We start from the raw sequence: 22,753 nt of genomic DNA on the forward strand, positions 1-22,753 counted from the left end.
CAACTCTCTTCTTTCGGCACGAACATGCTTCCTCAACGATGCTGCGCGCGTTGCCTGGCTCCAGCATGAGCCTTCAGGCGGCCCGTGCTTCTTCTCTGTTGGTGCGTACTCCAGTGTTCGGACACTGGGAGTTGAAGAGCGTCACTTTACAACGGAGTCCGGTACGTCTTTCGCCTTCCCTGTGTCCTCGCCCCACCGCGCGCTATGAAAGAGCACATCGCGCAAGTCGGCTGTCCACGGACAGCGGGCGCGGCGCCGGACCCAGGACTCTGACCCACGCTCGTGCAACATGTCGTCCTCCGCGGTCGGCCTGTGCATCTCTCGTGCGCAGCGCACCTCACCCTGCCTCGCCCTTTGTCGCGCTCAACCCCAGTGGTGGGTCTGCCGCCTTGCAGCTACCTTCTCGCATGGCGTACCTGACAATGTATGCACAGGTGCGCTCCCGGCACAGAATGGTACATGTACAAGGTCGGCGGGTCACGCAACTATGTACCGCGCGCCCGTGCTGTGCTCTGTTCAAGGCACGTCCGCGGGCACGTTGGGGGTAATCCTGCGTAATCTCGGGGTCCACGCGTCGTCCGATTGCCGCCCACGATTCCGACCCGGCGAACGCGACGTAGAGGACGCCCGTGTACATGTTGTGGGTACTCCAACGGAGCAGGCAGAGGTGTCGAGCGTGAGCCATGAATCAAGTAGCACCTCCAGGTATGTGCCCTCTATTTTTTTCCTATTAGTATGGTTCACAGATGTTCATTGGACAGCAAAAACTCAAGGCCGTTCAGCAGAGACACGGTTATCCAGGTGTTCGGCGTGCTCGAGAGCGTGCTGTCGAAGCACGACTGGCTGTTGGGCGACAACTGCACAGTCGCGGACACCTTGTCCGCGATCTGGAACACAGGCCCCGTTTCGCCTGACATGCTCTCGGGCGTCGAGGGGCTGGACGTGCCGACGAAGTCCCCGGCACCTATGTTTCGCTCTGGAGCTATTTGAGACGCGTCAGAGCTGACGCATTGCTTGCAGATGGCACCAGGAGTTGATTGCGCGCGACACGACGGGCCACACAAAGGTGAAGTAGAGGACGAGGGGACAGCGTGGAAGACGGGACCGAGGTTGTGCACGATGTGATGAAATTGGTACGCGAACATGACGATGGTCGTGTACAGCAGGGTCGCGAGCGGCGAGAACCACGGCAGGAAGCGCGTCACGATCCCAGGATAGATTGGAATGCCGAGGTACTGGAGCACGGGCGCCGTCAGCCATGACCATTTACTCGACGCCTCCACCTCTGCCCAGCAAGTTCACGAACAGGAGCGCGAGTGGCGCGTAGAGGTCGACCCGCAGCGCGCTGCCGACGATGACGGATTGCGCAGTACTCGCCATTGCTCCTCGCGAGCGCATTCCATCGCGATGCACCGCGCGAAGCTGACTATCATCACGCCCGTGCGGCACGTCAGGAGGTCGAGCAGCGCCGCTCACACGAGCGCGAGCATCACAAACGGGGTGACCGTCAGCCAGTTGAGCGCGAGCGCGATGTGCACCTCCGTCGTGCGCGTCGGGAGCAGCGCGGGTAGAGACTCGTACTGCACTTTGGTGAGGGTGGCCACGTCCACGGGTCTCCACGGGTACCCGACAGTCCACCATGCGGGTGCGCGGGTTGGAAAAGCATGACCGGCACGGCACCCGACGTACCCTTACCCACTCACCCGCACCCGTGGTGATCCCTAGAACTTCAACTTATAACGCTGTTTACACGAGCCTTTGTGCACGATTAGTATCAATTGGTGGGCAACCACGTCTACACCACACAGGATAACCAAAAGTATCATTAGTACTCCGTAGCTGTGCTAGCAGTTTCGTCAGCCGAGCTCTCAACTCCTTCATCTTCGTCCGTACTACTGGTGTGGTCCGACGGCTCGTCGTCTCCATCAGAGCCATCGGACTGAGAGCCACCAGCTTCGTCGCTGTCCTCAGTTGCAACGCCGCCCACTTCCTCATTTCTGACTTCAAGAATATCGTACCACTTGTTGTTCGGCGCAACTTTTTCAATGGCAAATACGTTGTAGGTAATCGCCCCAGTCGCGTAGAGACCGGCAACAAAGGCGATGATGGCAGGAGCGTGGAGGTCTTTACCGACTGTAGTATCTTTGGCAGCTTGTGTGGGGCTCTGCAAAGTGTCAGATCAAGGATCCTGGTCACTTCAAGAGTTTGTCATTCTCACAATCTTCCCCTTGCCAAACTCGGAAATTTCGGCCACAGGAAGAAGGGACTTGTGGCATTTGTACGTCCCGAGACAAGTCCACCCGCCTTCGAGCCCTTGGAAAATGTCTACTTCTTGGAGATGTGAGTGGTTGGGGAAGAGTTGCGTTTGCTTCCAGACAGGCGAACCGCCCTTCTTCGGTGGGAAGCATTGCCAGGTGGGGTGAAGCGATAGCCCCAGATCGTGGTTCTTGCCAAACCACTGTACACTGTGGGTGTCTCTGAAGTACACGACATTTCGTCCCTCACTGGTTTTCATGGTCAGTCACTGCGACGAGGGATGTTGTGGTTCGTGAAACCTGCCTTATTTTCTTGCGGATCTTCTACAATCGGGGATGTAAGTCGTCAGTGATGCCCGACAAAGGGGTGGTGATACAACCAACGTACATTGGACATCAGATGCACGTCCAGCCTACTTAACGTCTCCGTATACTCTGGCGTACGTCCATTTCCACTGCATCGCTCATAGAAACCCTGTAGATCAAACGGCTAGTCATGGAGTACTCAGTCGAGGTCCATTGTAAGACTCGTTCAGCATGGATAGACATGCCTTTTCGGATTCGAAGCGCTCTTTCAGCCGCTGATTCTCGATCATCTTCTCTTCTCCTTTGGACACCGCATTGACCAACTGCGCAACTTCCTGATTTACCCCAGGTTTGTTTTAACGTACCATCTAGATGCACTTCTTTGAATTCTTACCTCGGATGTTGTCGCGTTTTCGGATTCTATGGCGACAAGTTTTTGACTGTATAGCTGAATTTTATCTTGCACTTTCTGTACCGCGTCGCCCTGCCAGTCTGTTAGAGCCTTGCTACAGTGAGTTGTGGTGACAGCTCACTTGTACAGACCGAAGTCGTAGCAACTCTTGCTCGGCCTGCTTGGCATCGTCCCGCAAGGAAGAGATGCTCTGTACGAGAGTCAGCTGTTCGTATAAAGCGGCTGTACATTGGTATGACGTGACGTGCGGTTTCTGTCCTTGGATGCGTATCCTGAGTTTGAACGAGACGTTCTCGCAGGCGTGAGATCTCCTGCTTCAGCGCCTTGTTCTCCGAATGAAAGTCGGAGCTGTCAGCTAGTAAGCTCTCGCTGTGTGTGGACTGTCCATTTTTGATATAAACGGTACTTCGAAACACCCAGGCCATGTGTTACTCACGAGCTTGCGTAAATTTTCCAGCTCCTGCCGCCTCTGCTGAAGTTTGGAAAATAGTAGCTGTATGAAGTCCTGGGCAATCTCGGGATCCCGACGAGCAAGTCCTTCCATTAGTATCCTCGATACCTTTGGGATATTAGTCACTAGGCAGGCGTGTGGGTGGAAGTGATAGTATCAAACCAGGAACCGACTGCGTGTAAACCGTGCTGATGACGCGTGGCTTCGAGCGCCAAAAGCTCGACCCAGATGGAGCGACTCAAAACTATGGGACTGCCGTATTATACATGGCTAGAATGTGCGACATCTACACTACCAATGGCGTCTAAGCTGTCGCTTGATCGCCTCGTACGTGACTTTTGTTTCCGTTCGACTGGGCTCTACTTCGGTTAGATACTGCTCCACTGCCTGGTCTATACGGAACACAGGGAACTCATCGCGCGCGGCCGCAGACTGAGGTCGCTTGGCCTCATCGACCCAGTCGCTTAGAAGCACTGCGATGTCGGAAGAAATCGCCTGTACATTCGCTTGCTCATTGAAAGGCGGCACCTTCATCAACAAAATTAGAGATTTGCACTGTTGACAGATGGTAATACTGGCTTTACCTGTGACTCGTACATCTCATGCAAGATGTCCCAGACTTCTGGAAATGGAACGCCGCACTTGACAAGTATCCGTGGTGCCCACCCGTACGGGATATCGCCCTTGTGCGCCAAGGAGAATCGCACGAGTAGCGAAGCGACATGTTCTGGTGAAATGATGGTCAGCAAAGCGTCGATGGAGTAGATACCTTACTCACGAAGCGGGAATGCACTCTCTGAAGGATAAAAACGTTGTCCCAGAGGGATGACCGTGGCCACAATCCGATCTGCCGCCGTCTGTGCATCCGCTTCTGCGATGGCTAGGAATGATTTGAGTCACTAGCAATCCCAAGCCCTGAGATTGGTATATACCTTCTTCGAAGATCTTGTTCCATATCGGGCGAACAATGCTATCGTCACGGTGCTCTGATACGTGGAGGATAAGCAGCTTGACAAGAGGGAGGTCCAAGGGGTCGGCGAATAGCTGGTAGAGCTACATGGCGCCGTGAGTGCTCGTTCAAGAGACACGTATACCACCAAACATACCTCTGTGATATTGTACAGTCGGAACGACAGCGCCTTGAACCGATCTGCGACGTCGGGCTCGAGTTGTCGTGGCGACAGTGTATTGTGCAATTCCAGTTGCACTTGCGCAACCTCCAGCTTCTCTTCGAGGTCCGTGAGGAAGGCAATGGCCGTCTCGTGTCTGCCTCCGACGGATACAGGATGCGACTTGGCGTTACTGACGGCGAGCGTCAGGTATTCAAGTCTCGCCTCAAGAGACAAGTTGAAGCTACAATGGAGTGAGCTACGTGGGCATGTGCTCGAATCTCGAAGACTTACTCTGTCGATTCCGCGAGGATACCCAGGACTTCCGCGGCGCGTAACGGCTGACCATCCTTGACATAGAACTGCCACAAGAACTGGAACTTCTCCACCGTGATCGGTTCGCGCCTCAGATGCGCTTCGAGGTAAGCTGGCCGCATCTGAATAGGTAACGTTAATCACAGCTCGATCAAGGTCTCACACAGAAGGAGGTCGTACCTCAAGAAGTTCGTCCGCCATGCCACGGCCGATCAACCACTCGTACAGGGTGGAGTGGAACATCTCGTCCTCACTGGCAAAAGCCAGCTCGTAGGCATGCCCTCTGACGGTTTCCGGATCGTCGATTTGCTTGACGCTTTGCTTCCCCGGTGCACTGCGCTCCTCAAAGACAGACAGAGAGTCCAAGACGAGCTCATAACATTGCCGACGCGATTCCCACAAGGCTGCACGGGGATCGTTGGCAGGGCATCCCGCGATCCAGTACTCTTGTCCCTGGAGGTCGGTGTCACGAGCCTGCGCGCAATGCAGTGGCAGTTCGACGGCCCCTGTGATTGGATCGTCAGTGTCAGCCATGGAAATCAGTTGAGATCAACTAACCTTTGGCATAGCTGAGTTGCTGGTAGTCCCCACAGATCTCCTGCAGCTTCTCGAACTCCAGGTTGCGAGCGCCCTTCATGAAGAGGCTGGCGAGATGTGTGAATGTACTGATCAAAATAAAAAATTCGGACGTACCGAAGGGACTCTCCAAGCAAGGTCTGACGCTCCACTGGATTGCGAGTCTCTACTGCCTTGCGAACGTTCTCGCGCGCCTATGAAACCGGTGTTGGCAGAAAAACACAACACAGCGAGCGGTTGGCACACCTTGTACAGCATGACGTCGTCCGTGCTGCAGAACGATCCACACCGTTGTTGCAAGACTTCGCTGATGGTATCGACCTGAACGGAGATTAGCTACTTTCATACCTGTTCCTATAAGACTCACGCTGATCTGCTGGCCAATCTGCTGGTTGATGATGACGTTGACAAGCGCACGAGCAACCGTTACGCCCTTGTCGGCAGCGATAAGGTCCTCAAAGGTCAACGAGCTAACAAGCTTTTGCATGTCAGGCTCGCAACTGAGGAATGTTAGCCGCAATGACAACCACAGTAAAGAATCAAGACGTACTGAGAGATCAACTCGCCCAGCTTATGGTCGCTGAGTAGCAGCACGAACGAGATGGCTTCAATCGCACGGCTGAGCAGATTAGCAACTGGGATACCGAACTTTGCTCTGCCTGTATGGAGAAGTCAACATCTATGGGATATGTACGACTTGAAAGACGTACCTTCCACGCTTCTTGCTCACTGACAGACGCCGAACGAGCCCCGGTGTGGTCTCCAGGAGCGGAGTGGAACAGATACGGGTTGGTATCGAGAAGTTCCTTCAGCGCGTGAAGGTTCTTCTGTGCGGTGACCAGCACGTCATCCGGTACATTCAGATCCTGCAGACCACCAGGGCTAGGCTTTGCATCAGTAAGTCACGGTAACCGCTGAGGTTCCAACACATACCCAGCCTTGGTGATGAGGACCTTCCAGAAGGGACGGACGAGGCGCGCAAGGTACAGAGCAAAACCTTCACGTCTGCCACTGAACGTCGCAGTTCCCGAAGCATCGGCTGAGAAGGATGAGCACTCATACAACGCATCATAGCCATCTAATCGACTTACCCGTGCCATATGTGACGCGTTCTGTCCAGCCTGGCCGGTCACCGAAGTCATAGAATGCTTGCCTGGCAACGCTTGCAAGTTCCGGACTAACGCGACTCATCGCACCGACAGGCGACTGCTCCATGGGGTCGAGGAAAGTGTTTCCGCTCGCAATGGCAAGTAGCATGGCACATGTCTGGTCGCGCCATAACTGCCACAGGTTAAGTGGGGTGCATAGGCTTAGACTTGAATCGAATGCTTTACCTATCGCGGAATGCAACAAGAGCCTGTGGATTCCTCTCGACTTGGAACTCCTCGATAGCATCTTTAACTGCGTCGACCGCCCTCCTCTTGACGATCCAATGAAGTCCGCCATTGTTGAGGATGATATACTGACGAGCTGGCTCAGTGAACTGGGTAGCCAGTTCGTTGGTGACCAAGGGTGTTGGTGTGTTAGCAGGCGCGGATGTTACCAGCGAGTACTTCGAACGAGGAGCTGGCGCGATGGCCCACGTAATTCCAGCAATCGGCAGAAGTGTTGCGCGTTCGGTAAGGGGAATGCGGCTGGGCCCCGGAGCCGCACCATAGGCGGGATGGGCCTGCTGGATTGTCGGCACCTGCCCCTGTCCCATTTGTGCGATCTGTGTGAGGTCTGGGGATATGCATAGGATGTAGTCGGTGTCCGCAACATCTGCTGTCTGGACGGCAATGTCGACACCGAGTTCGTAGCATGACATGCCGAGACTGGAAAGGATATAAGGACGAGGAGGGGCTGACTGAGCCTGACCCGCGCCGTAGCCACCGTGAGTATTCTGGAACTGCGACCTTGCTCATCTGGATGAATGAGGTTGGGAGGCGGAAGGCGAACGTGAACGAGGGAGAGTGGTCGTGTTCCCGTGTTATTGGTCGAGCCCCATCCATATCCCATACCATACGACGAGGGCGAGAAGTATAGTCGCACACCGTTCTTCGTTACGGCCACCAATTGAACACCGGCTCGCGACTCGCTGGGATCGACAACGTGGAGTGCAATGATCTTGAAGCTTTGAGGTGTCAGCGCAGGTGATCCAGGAACTTTGTCTTGCGCTGCTTTGTAAAGGTTGGACAGAGTCTGTACGAGCTGGACGTGCTTTTCGCCGTTGGTTCGCCAGATTGAAATAGTGTTGTTGGACGTCCGAGTGTAGAAGCAGTTTCGGGCCGGGTCTGCGATGAGGTCCGCGATTCCGTCTGAAAGACAGTCAACAAGAATTCGGCTGGTGTTCAACAGATGTTGTACCTTCCGCGTTGGATGAACCCAACATTGGTAGTAGACTTTGCACCCCACCAACTGAGTGGTTGATCAGCTGCACTCTTTTACCAAACCAGCCCTCCTTCTCCTGATAATGCAGCTCATACAGATGGCCGTCTTGCGAACCGTTCATGAAGATGCGGCCGTCTGGTGTCCCAATAACGGCAGTCATTTCGACGTCACATGCAATGGACATGTCAGTGGCGTACAGCTTGATTTCTTGCGAGTCGTATTGTTCGGACCAGGGACTGGATGCGTTGAGACGCCAATGAGGAGAACCGTGATGGGAGTGCATATGACCAAAAGGGAGGTAATGTCGTCGATGAACACCCCACTCTTAGGCTTCACCAGTGCCACATTCGTGATCACGTCGGGTTGGTCGACGTACGAGCTGAGCTCTTGGCTGTACAAGACATTAACAACAACGACAGTGTCACCGCAGTGTTCTAAATACGCACCCTTCCACATAATCCCACAAAAAGAGATTGTGGTCAATGGCAATCCACACCCGCTCAATCTCGGGCAGCAGACCCATGTGCGTGGCGAGTTGTGTGGCTGAGAGCATTGTTTGTGCACGAATATAGTACACGTTAGAGAACACTCACATGTGTAATATTGCCATAGACTCTCCGGAATACCTATGTGTCTCCGCTTCTGGAATGGGGCGCGGTAATCGTCCGGGAACACGGTGTATGAGGAAGAAGAGGGCATCCCGGCTGCTTCGGCGTAAGCACCGTGTCGCGCTCCAAGCTTCAATGCTCACTTATCATGTCTCCGAGGTCGGGGATCATCTGCGCGTCCTTCGTGAGCTGTTCCAGCAGAACACGACTGGCTGCCTGCAGAGCGGGGAGGTCGAGGACCACCGCGGGCTTCGACGCGGCCTGCGCCTGCTTGCCAAACTTGCTGCCATTGGTGGACCCGAGGGCGGAGCCAAACGTGGATGTCGACGCGAAGTTTTGGGGGGCAGCGAGAGATGCCCGGAAGGCCATAGGGGCGGCGGGGGAGGTGGCGGGGGAGAGCAAGACTTGAACCAGCGCGGCGCTGCTCGATCACGCGTCTTGCGCGCGCGACTTTTTGTTCGCGCAACGTCGCGCGCCTGAACTCTCCCCTAGATAGGTCTTGTACTCCTCCTTCTCCCCCTGCTTTTGTTCTTCGCATGTCGGACGTCGCAGGCCCATCCACACCTTCTCGAAAACGTTCGCGTTGGGACATCGACGAAGACCAGCCGCCGCCGGAGAACCCGCCCCTAAGCGTCGCCCGAAGTCCAAGGCCACGACGCCGGACAAGGCCCGCACCCCGGATCGCGTCTCGACCCCCACACCGTCCCAGGTTGCTGCGCCGAAGCAGACAAGGGCTACGCATAGTTTGTTTGTTCCTCCAAGGACAGCCCATCCTCCGCTGCTGCCCTCTCGCTCCGTCTATTGTTATGAACGCCTGAACTCCATCGAAGAGGGTTCCTATGGTGTAGTATTCAGAGCCCGGGACAAGCAGACTGGAGACATCGTCGCACTCAAGAAGCTGAAGCTCGAAGAAGAAAAACACGGTTTTCCAATCACGGCGCTGCGAGAAGTCAATGCGCTCATGGTGTGCAAGCACGAGAACGTAGTCGGCATACGAGAGGTTGTTGTTGGCGATACTTTGACTCAGTTCGTCCTATTCTCTCTGCCCATTGACCTCGATACTGAGGTTCCGTCAGGGTGTTCATCGTCATGGACTTTATAGAGCATGACCTCAAGACCCTCCTCACCGTCATGCCGGCACCATTCTTGCAGTCTGAAGTGAAGACCCTTACTCTCCAGTTGCTTTCCGCCGTGGCCCATTGTCATGAACGCTGGATCCTCCACCGAGACCTCAAAACCAGTAATCTACTTATGAACAATCGAGGAACGATCAAAGTCGCGGATTCGGGCTTGCAAGACGATACGGAGACCCGTGGGTGTTGGTGGATTGACACAGCTCGTGGTCACTCTGTGGTATCGGTATGTACGATACTACCTGTATACTACGAAGTCCACACTTTCAATCTATTCTATGTCATGTCCAGTGCGCCTGAGATTCTCCTTGGCGCGACGACATACTCAACGGCGGTCGACATGTGGTCGGTCGGCTGCATCTTCGCCGAGCTGCTGTTGAATGACCTCTCTTCCAAGCCAAAGGAGAGATAGAGATGATTTCCATGATCTTCAAGCTTCTTGGGCCCCCAACGAACCAGACCTGGCCGGACTACCAGACGATGCCCTTGCTCAAACCATCACTCTTCCTACCCCCCACCTCCCTCAGTTGCGGCAAAAGTTTCCATACATAACTGCCGCCGGAATAGATCTACTCTCACGCCTACTCGCTTACGACCCTGAGGAGAGAATATCCGCTGAGGAAGCATTAAAACATCCGTATTTCAGGTAAGCAAAAGATACACTAGACAACCATGACATTGAGGTTCGGCTATTTCAGCGAATCGCCACTACCGAAACACCCCGATCTCTTTGGGTCTTTCCCTCTGCCGCAGCCGGGAGAAGTACGTCGCCATGTGCTGGGTATGACGCGAGTTAATATCTGTTCACTGCAGGCGGCGAAAGCCGGATAGTCCGTCGGCTCCAGCAAGAGCTGCAGACTACAAGCTTCTGACGGAATTCGACTGAATGCATTCCGCGGACGAAGTGGGAGAAATATAGAATTACACTGCATCGCCCATGGCTAAAGTCCCGATAGCCCTCATACAACAGGTAGCATCTGATCATCGTCCTTGAAGTTATCGAGCAGCTCCCTCATCTTCATGAAACGGAGTCTTGTCCGTTCCGGGTCACCGCACTTGTCGTAGTACTCCTGTACCTCCTCCACTGTGAACCTAAATTCTCGTGCGATGCCGCGTACTGCTTGATCAATCGGATGTAATGACTCTTCCGGCGGGCTGTTTGACAGTGTAAGCGTGTCGCTCGTATGTGATTTTAAGCTTAACACCCAACGTTGTCCGCATCCTCTTGTTTGGACCCTCCTCCTCTTCGGCTGGCTTGCGCTTCGCCCAAGCCGGCTGAGGCGCATCTCCTTCGCGTATCGCCCACTCGTCCTCGTCTTCCATCTCCTCTTCACGCTTCTCGGTGATGAGGGTCATCTGGTTTGCCTGCTGAGGTTGCGGAGGTGCGGGAGTCGGTATGTGTTGGAAGACCGCTGTCTGCCCGGAGTACACGATCGGGTTGAACGCGTCATTCGGACCGCCGAGTTGTCCAATCACCCCCTGGAGGGCCGGCGGAATGGGGACGGGCATGGGCACAGCGTACTCGAGTGCGTGCAGACCGGAGGGGCCTGCGATGGGGTCAGCCACGTCGCCATTCGCATTGCGCTTCTTCCGGACGCGCTTGGGCTTCTCCTCTGGCTTGCGGACGTAGCCGTACTGGCCCTTCTCTCCGTGCGCGGGCTTCTTCTGGTCGACAATCTCCGCGATCTTCGTATCGAGACGCGTGGCGTTCTTCTTGTAGCGTTCGCGCCAGGATTGCCAGGTATGCCGTGTCACCCAGGCGTACTCCGGATCCTCTGCCTTCAGCCGTGCGAGTGGTCAGCCATCCGGTCAACCACCCGTGAAGTCCATGGAACGCACCATTTCGCACAGCTGCTGATACAGCCTGTTGCCTGTCCGACCGCCCGTCTCTTTGTACGGAATCTTCGCCGCGATCCACGCGCAAAGATGCTCCTCATCGAGTTCTGTGAACTGCGTTCGCCTGCGGCGCTGCGTTAGCCAGAGGAAGCATGCGGGCAACAAGCTCAAGACGCACTCTTCTCCGGGCCGGCGCCCGCCAGGGTTCTTGTAGACGACGGGGGTATAGATGACCTGCCCCTTCTCGATGCATTTCTTGACCCACAGGTATGACTCGACGAACTTGTCCGGTTCGGCCTGGTACGTCTTCACCAGGTGCTGGAAAATCTCCGTGTTCGGGTCCGCGAGGATAACGCGCGCGGACTGAGCGCTTGCGGTGGGATCGCCGCCGGAATGCTGCACCCACACGGTGAGCACACGCTCCGCGGAAGCCGCCACCCCCTGCGCGCGCCCTGGACCCAAGATCCCAGCGATCATGGAGTCCTCCCATAGCCTGTCCAGCCGCTTGCGTGGCGTACACAGAGAGAGATGGAGAAGCAAGAGAGGGAGACACACCATGATGCGCGTGGACAGCGCCGCGCGCACGTTCACGTTCGCGATGCTCGAGTCTATGTGCATCCGGATTGACTGCCCGTCGTGGACGAAGATCTGCTTGAGGAGCATGCCCGAGATTTTGCACGCCTCCACGTACGTGTACGGCACGAAGTACCTGTCTGGTCGCTCCGGTGTCGCCCAGCACAACCGCAGACGCTCCTCTTCTGCCGTCCCGGTTGTACAAGCACGAAGCCCGCGCGCGGCACCTTGGACTCGACTCGACCACCAAGCGACTGTGCCACAGAGGTGTACATATGGATCGGAATGATGCGCATGTCTCATGAGCGGGCGCAAGAATAGGTGTAGGAGGAGGTACGCACGGTGATGGTCTCGCACACTTCTGCTTGGATCTCCTGTGGAATGTCCTTCTGAATGAAAAACTTGACCGCCATTCCGTTCACATCTTGGAATATCGCCTGTATCGTTTACACATGTCAGATGCTACTGGCGTTCTGGATCGTCGTCGGAGAGCCAAGTACCATGGTGTGGGGATTGCGGACTCGATGTCGAGGGCGGCGGGAGGTAACCTTGTACGGGGGTTAGAGTTTGGCTCACGTCACGTCGGGGTTAGGGTTTTCAACCCCAGAGACGCTCCAACACGTGATTTATGACTGATCTGTCGAATTGAATGTTCTATTCTAACTTAAGCAATGTCTACGAGGCTGATTTTGCATTCTATTGTTGGCTGATGGCGTGTTGTACATACATGTGTGCAAAATATCGAACAATACAAACGTGGACGCGGAAGCGAGCGAAAGTCTTTGTGGCAACGAGGCCGGGAAGCAACGTTTGTGACAATCGGAACTAAAGTAATGCACAAGAGTAGGCGAACAGAATCCGTGAGCACCCCAGATTTCACTGTTACTCGTGCACGAGATCCATGTACGGCGGTGGATGCACCACCCGCTCATGATCCCCGTGCTCGTCATGCCCAATATCCGGCACCCGATACGGCGGCGGCGCATGCCCATGGTTTCTCCTTCGCCACGCGTTTCCGCATGATCCAGATGTGGCGGGGCGGCGGGAGAGACGGTGCCGCCCCGCGCGGCACCGGCGGGCTCTGCGTCCGAGGTGGGGAGTCGTGCGCGACCGCCGCGCCTGGCGCCCGGAACTCCTCCGAGTCGATGGACGGCGGCGGGTCCGATGGGTCGTCCATGGGTGGTGGAGGTGGCGGGAGGGGATCGTCGACGTCGTGCCCGTGAACACTTGCGCTCTCACTGTTTCGTCGAGCGATGTTCTGCTGGTCGAGTGCGAGACCGAGGGCTTCGATGGCCGCGTCCGCTTCGGCGGGGGCCATGGTCGCGAGCCCGGTTACGTTCGCATCATGCGTGGCCATCTCGAGACTCGGGGGAGGCGTATCTGAACGTTGAGGGGGCGCGTCGGCGTAGCCATCAAACTGGTCGGCAGACACGAAACCGAAGAGTTCGCCTTCGCCCTGGAAGACAGCGGGACGCATTTGCGCAAGAGCCGATGTGCTCGGGGCGACGATGTTCAGGTCTTCATCGGGAGGGACATAGATCTCTTGTTCAGACTCGAGGAACGTGGGGAGTCGTGAAGTCGAGGCTTCTGATTCCAAGAACGTGGGCAGCCGGGTGGATGTAGATGCTTCCGCCTCAGAAGTGAAAAAGGGTGGTGGGGCCTCGCGCTCCTCGAAGGGAGGAGGCGCTCCAGCAACGGCACTAGGACCCGCTTCTGAGTACTGAGGTACTTCCATGTCGTCCAGCCGCACTGTCCGACTCGGCGGTTGGTCGTGCTTTTTCAGGTAGGCAGCGTCCACGGACGGCTCGACCTCAGGGAGCGGCGCGGAAGGAGGGATGATGAACAGAGGTATGTGTTGCGTCGAGACGCGTTCGGTATGGTTGGACATGTTCATGAATGTCGCGTGCACAAGCAACCGGAACGAGACGGAATGCAGGGGTGTCGATTGGGTAATTGACGCACAGTCTGTATCCAGCTCAGCCGAGGAGAGTTCGTCGGACGGAAGACCATGTGGTGAGCCGGGTCGTGGGGAGTCGGTGGGTGGGTGCAGGACCAGACGAATGCGGAGTGGACGGGATGGGTGGAGTCGACACGACGCGCCAGAAAGAGCTACAACCTTTCGTTCACCGTGTTCCTTCTCCATTGGCTGAAAATCTGGCGCTTGCCGCGAGGTGGAAGGAATGGGGGGTGGGCGTTTCTGAGAAGGGGTGGAAGGCTCTCCTTCGTCGTCGTCGGGTAGGGCTGTGAAATCGGCGTCGGCTAGATTGTGGCTACCCGCATCGTCATCCTTGGTATGTATAGCGCGGACGAGCTCCGCGCGTAGATTCCGTAAGCGCAACCCATGCTCGACGACCAGGTCCGCAGAAGGCGTGGGCACGGTGATGTAAATGGGAAGCGGTTCTCCAGCCTTAAACGTCGTGCGCGGAAGCTGGACCTCCACCTCGCTCGGCTCTGCCATAGTCCATGTCTCCGGGGCCGGATGGAGGTCGTGGGTGTGCGAGGTGTACCTTCGGGTATGAACAAAGTATGACCGACGGAGAGGCGGGATACCTTCGTCCAGAGGAATCACCGACGCGGTAAGAATGTGCGTGAGCGAGGAGCGCGCGGTGTGTATGCATTGTGGCGTGTCGGCGGGGAGCGGGATAGCGAATGGAAAGCTTGACCGTTGCTGAGGCGAAGGGTCGGGTGTAGCAGCGAGGATCTGCTCGGTGTGCGCAAGCTCGATCTCACGTGCTTGGGTCTTCTCGACGGACTTGAGACCGACGGTGCTGCCGTCGAGATCGCGTTCTCAGTGGCTCGCCCCTGGGAACCCAAGAGGGCGGTGCAGGGATACACTCACACTTTCTGCCATCTGAAGCCCGCCTGCGCTGTCTTGATCTGGAGCTCCCCCTCAACTGCCGCATGCTCGTTGTCTGCACCGAGGAAACCCTTCTGGAAGGATACCCCACCTTCGGCGACGGGAATAACGACAATCTGGGGACCAGCGCGAAGGCCGAGGGTGGCGGTTCTGTGCCATCGATATCGCTCGCAGCGTCCGGGGCAGAGACGAAACTGAGGTCGTCCGAGTCGTCCGAGAGCGGGGCATCGGCCTCAGACGGCTCTTGAGTATATGTCGGGGGCTCGTCCGAGGTCATGGTGCGGAAAGCGAAACTGAGAAGGAGAGGCGAGTGCGTTTGTAGAGAAGTAGACGAATTAGCAGGGAAGATGGAGAGCATGGTGGGGAAAGGAGAGGGTGAGCATATGCGCCGACCAGTGCGCCTAATAGACGGAGATGAGGTCACAACTCTGTGCAGGTGGCGCATCTCGCAGTAGACGTCCTTGCCCTCTCTTTTCCCGCTCCACTCGCGCATTCGCGCACAACCAGTACCTCCTCTTCGAACAAGCTGGCAATGCTCGCGGAATCTCCGACTCCCTCACGCCTGGGACAGTGATACGTTCTGCGTGTTACGCAAATACATTGTAACATTTCATTCCCGAGTCATGTCACACTGCACTCGAGATCTTCCTAGACAGGTCAATGGAAAAGATCTCAAATTATGGCAAATCTCCAAAAAATATCTACCCAGGACTTCTACCAAGTAGGCATATGATGAGTACCCTGTAGGACCGTAGACGACAATTCTGGCACGATTTGACCTCGATGCCATGGAGTGCGACGTCAACGGAGGATACCTTAGCAGCCAGCGAAACTCAGGCGGGTGTATATCCAAGGTATGCGCGAAGAAAATATATTGGAAGTACGCTGTAACTAGAAGCACATGAGACTTGAACACGACGCAGAACGAAAACACTAGGCCCACCTTACACACGAAACAGCGAATCGAGACAAGTGATGTTTTCCTCAGACGTAGCATGCCATCAGTCAAGACCGTGAAGGCACAGCTTTGAATGTGCACGAGGACTACAGAGTTAGTCTTGGCTACACATTGACCTCGAACTACCATTGCCGAAGCGGTAGACAAGGCTTCGAAAGAGCCGAGAAGAGAGCAATTCACACGGGGGCTGAGAGGAAAATATGCTACAACCGTCGGGAGTACAGATACACCTAGAAACCTGAGCTGGGAGTCAACCCAACGGCGTAGACGAAAGTCGTGATATACTCACAACATTGACAGTCAAAAGGACATAAGGGAGTGTCTGCACGGACGATCAGCCAATGGTCGGTTAAAACTGAGCTGCACTCACCTCCGCCTTGCGCGGTAATTCCAAGTTCATCTTCCTTATATATGGCGAATCCTTCCTCGGTTTTCCGACCTGGAGTACAGAATGTCAGAAGGGCGATGACAAAGATAGGCCGGTACGCACGAGGGCCAGTGCCCCGGGAGTCCTTGAAACGATCGTCCTCCTCCCGGTCCTTCTTGGGTCGTTGGGGCCTGACAGTGGCAGGCACGGGTTTGGCTGCTTTGACAGACCTTACCCTGCCTTTGGATGACGAAGAAGAAGGACCAAACACTGTCTCTGGTACCTGCCGCTTTGGAGGCTTGCTGGGCTCAGCGTCCTCGGCGGACGCATCGTCTTCGCGTTTGCGTTTCCCAGAGGCACGGGGCGCGGGCTTGGCCGCGGCTTTGTCCTTCTTTTTAGAGAGAAGGGCTATGGAGGACGTGGACGCCTTTGGGGGAGCCGCCTTGGGCTTGGAGGCAAAGATGGCGTCAATTTCGGAGGGGGGCATGGGGGCGAAAATGAAGGAGAACAGGCGCGCGGACGCAGAGTCACGCGGGTCCCACGGCTGTGCTGGGGTCCTTGGGCGTCGTTCGCAGGGCGGTCGGCAGCGACGTCGAGGGTCTGGAGGCCACTTGCGAGTGAACAGAGAACGGCAGCTGCCTCGGACATTCAGTTGCGATGTGCGTCTCTCGCCGTGCTAGCACTGGAGCGTGCCCAGTGCACCCGCTGACCCGCCGACTACAGGCAGCACCATCTCCCGAACGTCGCCTCGCCGTTTGCGCCCCCTGCCAACGGCATCTCTGATCCAGCGGGCCCCGCCCTGGGCTTCAATCTCGACCCGCTCACCGCGAAGCAGATGGCCGCGCTGCAGGCCACGAGTCTCGCAAAGACCGCCAACCGCTCTGCGCCTGGCGGAACCTCGGCGTCTTATTTCGGCGGATTGTCGATGAACACGTCCCGCCCGGACCCCGCGCCCCAGGACAGCCATCCCTTTCCTCCCGTCCCCGATCTCCTGGCGTCAAACTCGTCCATGAACGTATGTTTCCCGACCTCCCCGTCCCCCACGCATCCCCTCACCTAACCCCGCGTCCCCGCAGCCCCCGCAGCCGTCCTCGCAGAATGCACCCATGCAGCCCGACGCCCACAAGCAGCGCCGCCGCAACTGGCTTCACGGCCTCGCGACCCTCATGGCCAACCGCGGTACTCCCCTCCCACCCCAGCTAACAGGCGTCCCGCTCCCCGCCAACTTTGACCCCGCGAACATGCCCTGGAAGTCTCTGGAAGTCTCCCACACCGACCTCGGTGTCGTCAAGCTTGCTGGCCGCGACCTCGACCTCTTCAGGCTCTGGGGACTCGTAACTTCGTCCGGAGGCAGCGCCGCGGTACGTAAATGCTTTGAGAGTTCCCCATCCTTCTACCCCACACTCTCTTCCCTCTGCGCGTGGCACTCGCCGCAGGATCCCGATTGGTCGTTCCCCTCCCGGAGCGGGTGTCTTCCCCTTCTCCAGCGTGTTTATGCAGGCACGCTTGCAAACCGACGCGTCTCATCCCCCCTCCGTGCTTCTAGCTCTCGTCGACGCGCATGCTGGCGCGCGAACCGCGTCTCGTTACGTTGGCGTACCAGTACCCGCCTGTTCCATTGCCTCATCTCGTGAGCCTACCCGAACACTCGGCTGACTTCTTCTGGCATAACAGGTCCAAGGCGCCAACAGCTGGAATGTGATCCGCATGCAACTCGCCCTACCCGAAACCATGCCTAGCGAGCAAGGAGAACTCCCTCTCGTCGGTACCCTCGAGAGGTATTACAACGCCCTCCTCGGTCCATTTGAAGAGGCATACCGCAGGAACATGATGGAGCAGCGTCAACGCCAAATGCGACCAGGAATGAACACCGGCATGAACCCTGGCATGAACCCTGGCATGAATCCCAACATGAACCAGAATATGATGCCGCCAGGAGGGATTCCTCCGGTCAATGCGGCTCGACCCATCGGGGGCGCACATCCTGGTGAGTCCTTGTCCTAGGCACTATCCAGCCCAACCTCTTATTCAACTCGCTGTGGTCAGGCGGAGGGATGCCAGGAGCGATGGCAACGAACGGGGCCACCATGCCCGCTATGAATGGCGCAGGTGTGATGCCTATGCCTAAGATGACTGCGGGAGGTTTCCCAAACATGCCTTCGCTCGCGCCGAATGGCTCCGTGGATATTGGCAGCGACGACATGGAGACTCGGAAGCGGAAGATGCAGGAAGCAGTTGAGATCGATGCGAAACGAGCTAGACAAAAAACAGGTACGCCCGTATGTTCCCTTCTTTATCTATGTCTAAGTGTCTGTCAGGAGGGTCGGATGTGTCGGATTCACGGTCGGTAAGTCTAGTCAATCATCTTCGGGGGGTCACTACTGATCATAGAGAATAGTCCATAGCACCGAGCGCCCCCGAACCAGCGGTGCCACCATCACTCGTACCATACGCCAGCCGTCACGGCGAAAGATTGAATATGTGCCATTTGCGCCCGAATTACCGACGCACGGAGGTCGAGATCTGGACGCTATTCAAACCGAATGGATCCGTATGACCAATAGGCCAATCAAGCACAGCGACGAGTTCGGCCATGTCGACATCGACGCCTTGACGCTCTCCCTACGCTCCCGTATATCCACCGAGCTGTCGTACTCGCTAGCAACCTTTGGATTGCTCGCTCTTGTTCGCCCACAGACGCAACACTCCCGTGAACGTGAAGTCGGCTTCCCAATAGCACAAGCTCCCGAGTTGCTGGATGAGGCAGTTGATCTCGTTGAAGACTTCGCCTTCGACGGGATGGAAGATTCAGGCGAATCCAACGACGATGCGCCCCTTCTCACTCACAAGCACCTTTTGGACTTGATCGTTGAAGACGAGGGGAAGCCGTTCGCCGCTCTTCACGTGGGCCAAGGCACAAAAGATCTCAAAGCTGGGCCAGGGCCACGACGAGCAGATGTCGTTCTCAACGTCGTATTCATCATTCGTAGCATTTCACAAGGCGACGAAGCCAGCGCAACGTACCTCGCAAAACATCCTAAACTTGTTCCCGTCTTAATGCGCCTATGCAGTCTAGCTCCGCTCAAGAAAGGCTCGCCGCCCACCCCTCTCTCACCCATCCTATCTCTCACCGACCTGCTCACCATCCGCCGAGAGGTCATCTACATGCTCATCAGCTTCAACACGAATATCGACCTTACCTCCCAATCTAACTCCACGCAACGCATGATCCGTCGGACGTATGAAGTCATCGTTTCGTACCTCGTGGACACCTCCGAAACTATTTCCCCCTTTCAGTATATCCTCCAGACTGGTATCAGCCTTCAGCACCCCAAGCCTCCGTCTCCCCCCTCGCTCGCCAACCACGCCCTCGAGGCCTTCGCTCGCTTCACGCACTTCGACGACTCCCGTCGCGCCGTCGCCCGGGCGGTGCCCGAACGCTGGCTTTGGACGCTTTTCGAAGGCCTCGTCCACCGCCTGCCGGTGACAGATCATGACTTCCAAGCGATCATGCGCGAATCGTGGATAGCATACCTCGAGCGTCTCGTCCTCTGCCTGTACTCACTCGCATTTCTCGCGCCCCCGTCGCTCAAGGAACGCGCGAAGCGCGACACCGCGCTCGGCTTCAGCAAGGTCGTCATGCGCCTCCTCCGCAAGCTCGTTATCACCCTCCCGCCCGAGAGCCGGCGGATGTTCGCGGACCTGCTCCGGCGCGCGGTCGAGCTCCTCAAGGTCGTCGACGACGCCGCGGACTCGTTCGACGTTGGGAACGCCGCCGCCGCGCCGACGCTCACGTTTGGGGTCGGGTATGGGGAGCATGGGGACGCACGCGTCGAGCGCGGGCTCGGGATGTTGTGTGCGTACCAGGAGGACATCACGTTCGGGCTCATGATGCAGCACGAGCTCGAGCCGGCGCTCTTCTCGGAGCTTGAGAGTCTCGCGCGGGTCGGGTGATGGGGGTGCGCGAGGCAGTTGTTACGGTCACACAGGATCCCCTTCGTGTGGCTGCGTTTTCCAGTCGCTGATTTGGCTCTGCTCTCGACTATGTTATACCAGTACGTGTATCTCTATGGATGTATATTCTGCTACCTCAAGTAGACCGCCCACCTTGGAATAATCATATGATATCGCGTAGGTCATCGTGGGGTGTGGGTTTGCCTTGCAAGCTCGTGACACAGGGAATTGAGATATGAGAGTATGGATGTTCTGTACGCGGCAACTGCGGTTCTGGCTAGTCTTCTCGGGGGTTCATCTCGTAAGTAATGACTTCTCCACTGCGCTGTCCTCTACAAAGATGCTGTCAGTATTGCGTCTACGGGAAAGGAAAGCACGTACAGAATGATGGGAATCTCTCCTTTAGAAACGTCCCCAAGACAAAACGTCGCGACATCACTATCCCCGTGAGCCAGCACCCGCCCATTGAGTGGGTCATCCGCGGCACGCTTGATGTCCCACAACCTCACGTCGCCTTTAAAAAGCAACTTCGCACACTCAGCCCTCTGCCCCAAGTGCACAAACCTCCGCAAGCAGCCACGCACCGTCAATCCCGCCCGTGACGAGCCCGTACCCGTACGGCGGGCCGTTTACCCACTGCGTCTTGACGATCCCGTACGTCGTGATGCGCTTCCTCATCGGGTCTGTCCCATCCTCGTGTCCTGACGAGCTACCACCCAGGGCCATCTCACCCTCGTGCCCATCCCGCTGTCCCAACGAGCTGCCCTCCGTTTCCGCACTCTCCGGTTCTATCTCACCCTCGTGCCCGAACGAGCGCAGAGGCCCCTTCGTGAGCATACGCGTGTCGTACACGTCCGTCCAGTTGTCCGTGCGCCCGAGCGCGACGCAGAGCCCGTCCGGGCTGACGGACATGCTGTTGACGTCCGAGTATGTGCGGTCGCGGTCGAAGGGAGCTAAGAAAGGCTCGAGCTCGACCGTCTGCGCGGGGCGGCTGATGAGTTTAGAGGCCTCGAAGACGCGGAGGGTGTAGGCGGCCTTCGGGTTTTCGGACGCGTCAGTGCTTTCTCAGAGACGACGAAGAGGGATTTGCCTGGAAGACGCGACGTGAGTAAGGCCAGGAGGGTAGACGACGGGCAAGCGCTGTACTGACCGATGTCTCGAGCGCGAGAGTACAGCATGCCTCTCCACCGGCGTTGAACCTGGCGACTTCCTTGCGTGTCACGATGTCGAACGCCTTGTGGAAGCCCTCGAAGCCGGAGTCGTGAGACGCGGAGGATGCGAATAGGTGGTTTCGGCTGGCCTCTACACCCCAAACCATGTCCGCCGTGAAATGATGGTGTTTCGGATGGGCGACGACGAGCGGACGACGGCCGGCAAGTTCCAAGCTGTCGTGGGGATGTAGGAGCAATACTGAACTGCGTACATGTGAGCATGCATGTACTATATCATCAGTAGCATGAACGCATTACCCGTTGTTGCATTGCACAGCGACGAGTCTTTCTGAGCTAGGGTGGAACTTTACCACTTCAGGATTGTCCTCACACTCGACTATTTTACTGGCTAATGAATCACGGAAGAGTAAGAGGAGAAACTTGCAAACCTTCCTTGAGCTTTGAAACACTTCCATGTTCGTCCAACTGCCATAGAATGACCTTGTGGTCTCTACCTGCTGAAATGAACCGACGAGAGCTGTATGGGTCGAGTCAACACTTGCAAATGGTGAACCAGTGAGTGAACTCGCTAAGCAGGGTCGAGTGCAACATCGTTTACAGTGAAATGCTGTGATCCTCGGCTATGTCCATGGAGCAAATGCACTGGAATGAATTGGATATCAAAGCGGGTTGCAGTCAAGTTTCTGATCACGTACATTTGCTATGGTCCCATACACTGAGAGACCCCTCTCTGTTGTATGCATCATCGTGATCTATGTAGATGATAGCTTTGTCAATGACAATGACCGACCTTTACTGTGCGTGGCAACATACCATTCAATCCTCCGCCGGAGACACTGCTTGCTATCACCACCATGTCGGCAGATTGGACAATGGTGTTGACATCTGCGTGACGCGTGGGTTGAATCTCGGTTTCAACGAGCAAGCAAGCACTTACCACCCGGACAGTTGCCGATGACTCGCTTTGCCCTCGGAAAAGTGCATTTTCGCGCATGCTTTAGCGAATTTGGCCTGATTGAACCTCCGGACCGCATGACTGTTGTGAGCCTCTCTGATCGTAACTAAAAAATTTTGAGCAGAAGGGATCCCCGAAAAATGGGCTACCCTTACGGTCGAAAAAAGGGGAGTTAACGAAGCGGTCCAAGAGTCAAAAAATCCTTCTCCATGAATTGTTCTGGCGAGGGTTCGGGTGTGCAATCGAGTGTAGGCATTACTCAATGCCTCGTTGTTGATGGAGTATGGCACGGCTTCATCCTCATCTGTGGAGAGATCGTCGAGGACCTATACGGGATGCGATGGTAAGCCTAAGAGAAGCTGGAAACGGTGAGCCACTATACCAGAGGATACGAGTAGTTTTCCACGGGAACAGTTGCAGCATATTCATCTTCCGCTTCCCGATCCAGTACATCCTCCCGAGATATTCTTGGAGGAGGTGGGTGAGATGAGTATGGTGTTACTCAGGATGAGCCCGGTACGTACTCTTGAATATCAGAATCGGAAT

The 22,753-nt window shown here is 56.3% G+C and overlaps 8 protein-coding genes across 8 annotated transcripts; 3 read left to right on the forward strand and 5 right to left on the reverse strand.

The window, feature by feature from the left end:
* Positions 1-289: 289 nt before the first annotated feature.
* On the forward strand, positions 290-990 carry BXZ73DRAFT_73983 (uncharacterized protein; the record flags this gene model as incomplete). The annotated part of the gene is made up of 3 exons (XM_048021970.1): positions 290-434; positions 522-705; positions 762-990. 3 exons carry the CDS (start codon positions 290-292, stop codon positions 988-990), a joined length of 558 nt encoding a protein of 185 aa, XP_047882834.1.
* Positions 991-3,715: 2,725 nt separating this feature from the next.
* On the reverse strand, positions 3,716-8,771 carry BXZ73DRAFT_87363 (nucleoporin; the record flags this gene model as incomplete). Its single annotated transcript, XM_048024534.1, has 22 exons — positions 3,716-3,952; positions 4,009-4,151; positions 4,203-4,295; positions 4,357-4,477; positions 4,531-4,777; positions 4,828-4,970; positions 5,029-5,354; positions 5,407-5,492; positions 5,542-5,618; positions 5,686-5,745; positions 5,792-5,924; positions 5,975-6,072; positions 6,135-6,306; positions 6,358-6,463; positions 6,516-6,733; positions 6,759-7,276; positions 7,297-7,721; positions 7,771-8,001; positions 8,025-8,185; positions 8,241-8,337; positions 8,388-8,498; positions 8,546-8,771. The coding sequence occupies 22 exons, from the start codon at positions 8,769-8,771 to the stop codon at positions 3,716-3,718; spliced, it is 4,029 nt and encodes a 1,342-aa protein (XP_047882835.1).
* Positions 8,772-8,938: 167 nt separating this feature from the next.
* Positions 8,939-10,421, forward strand: BXZ73DRAFT_87364 (Pkinase-domain-containing protein; the record flags this gene model as incomplete). The annotated part of the gene is made up of 8 exons (XM_048024535.1): positions 8,939-8,978; positions 9,008-9,428; positions 9,479-9,677; positions 9,700-9,761; positions 9,827-9,910; positions 9,933-10,181; positions 10,234-10,297; positions 10,359-10,421. The coding sequence occupies 8 exons, from the start codon at positions 8,939-8,941 to the stop codon at positions 10,419-10,421; spliced, it is 1,182 nt and encodes a 393-aa protein (XP_047882836.1).
* Positions 10,422-10,494: 73 nt separating this feature from the next.
* Positions 10,495-12,357, reverse strand: BXZ73DRAFT_87365 (uncharacterized protein; the record flags this gene model as incomplete). Its single annotated transcript, XM_048024536.1, has 7 exons — positions 10,495-10,690; positions 10,746-11,314; positions 11,375-11,495; positions 11,550-11,767; positions 11,927-12,124; positions 12,148-12,198; positions 12,286-12,357. 7 exons carry the CDS (start codon positions 12,355-12,357, stop codon positions 10,495-10,497), a joined length of 1,425 nt encoding a protein of 474 aa, XP_047882837.1.
* A 469-nt stretch (positions 12,358-12,826) lies between these two features.
* On the reverse strand, positions 12,827-15,078 carry BXZ73DRAFT_87366 (uncharacterized protein; the record flags this gene model as incomplete). The annotated part of the gene is made up of 8 exons (XM_048024537.1): positions 12,827-12,944; positions 12,997-13,393; positions 13,418-13,630; positions 13,652-13,664; positions 13,695-13,718; positions 13,743-14,712; positions 14,784-14,917; positions 14,992-15,078. The coding sequence occupies 8 exons, from the start codon at positions 15,076-15,078 to the stop codon at positions 12,827-12,829; spliced, it is 1,956 nt and encodes a 651-aa protein (XP_047882838.1).
* A 911-nt stretch (positions 15,079-15,989) lies between these two features.
* BXZ73DRAFT_96969 (DUF1764-domain-containing protein) lies at positions 15,990-16,613 on the reverse strand (the record flags this gene model as incomplete). Its single annotated transcript, XM_048027214.1, has 3 exons — positions 15,990-16,081; positions 16,130-16,198; positions 16,250-16,613. The coding sequence occupies 3 exons, from the start codon at positions 16,611-16,613 to the stop codon at positions 15,990-15,992; spliced, it is 525 nt and encodes a 174-aa protein (XP_047882839.1).
* Positions 16,614-17,232: 619 nt separating this feature from the next.
* Positions 17,233-20,080, forward strand: BXZ73DRAFT_39288 (uncharacterized protein; the record flags this gene model as incomplete). Its single annotated transcript, XM_048018347.1, is given in 5 exon segments — positions 17,233-17,487; positions 17,801-18,113; positions 18,131-18,397; positions 18,445-18,482; positions 18,518-20,080. 5 exon segments carry the CDS (start codon positions 17,233-17,235, stop codon positions 20,078-20,080), a joined length of 2,436 nt encoding a protein of 811 aa, XP_047882840.1.
* A 332-nt stretch (positions 20,081-20,412) lies between these two features.
* BXZ73DRAFT_39487 (uncharacterized protein) lies at positions 20,413-21,707 on the reverse strand (the record flags this gene model as incomplete). Its single annotated transcript, XM_048018386.1, has 5 exons — positions 20,413-20,594; positions 20,665-20,753; positions 20,838-21,144; positions 21,212-21,495; positions 21,550-21,707. 5 exons carry the CDS (start codon positions 21,705-21,707, stop codon positions 20,413-20,415), a joined length of 1,020 nt encoding a protein of 339 aa, XP_047882841.1.
* Positions 21,708-22,753: the final 1,046 nt, after the last annotated feature.

The sequence above is a fragment of the Epithele typhae genome (genome assembly GCF_022376455.1).
Source record: "Epithele typhae strain CBS 203.58 chromosome Unknown BXZ73scaffold_3, whole genome shotgun sequence".
Lineage (NCBI taxonomy): Eukaryota > Fungi > Basidiomycota > Agaricomycetes > Polyporales > Epitheliaceae > Epithele > Epithele typhae.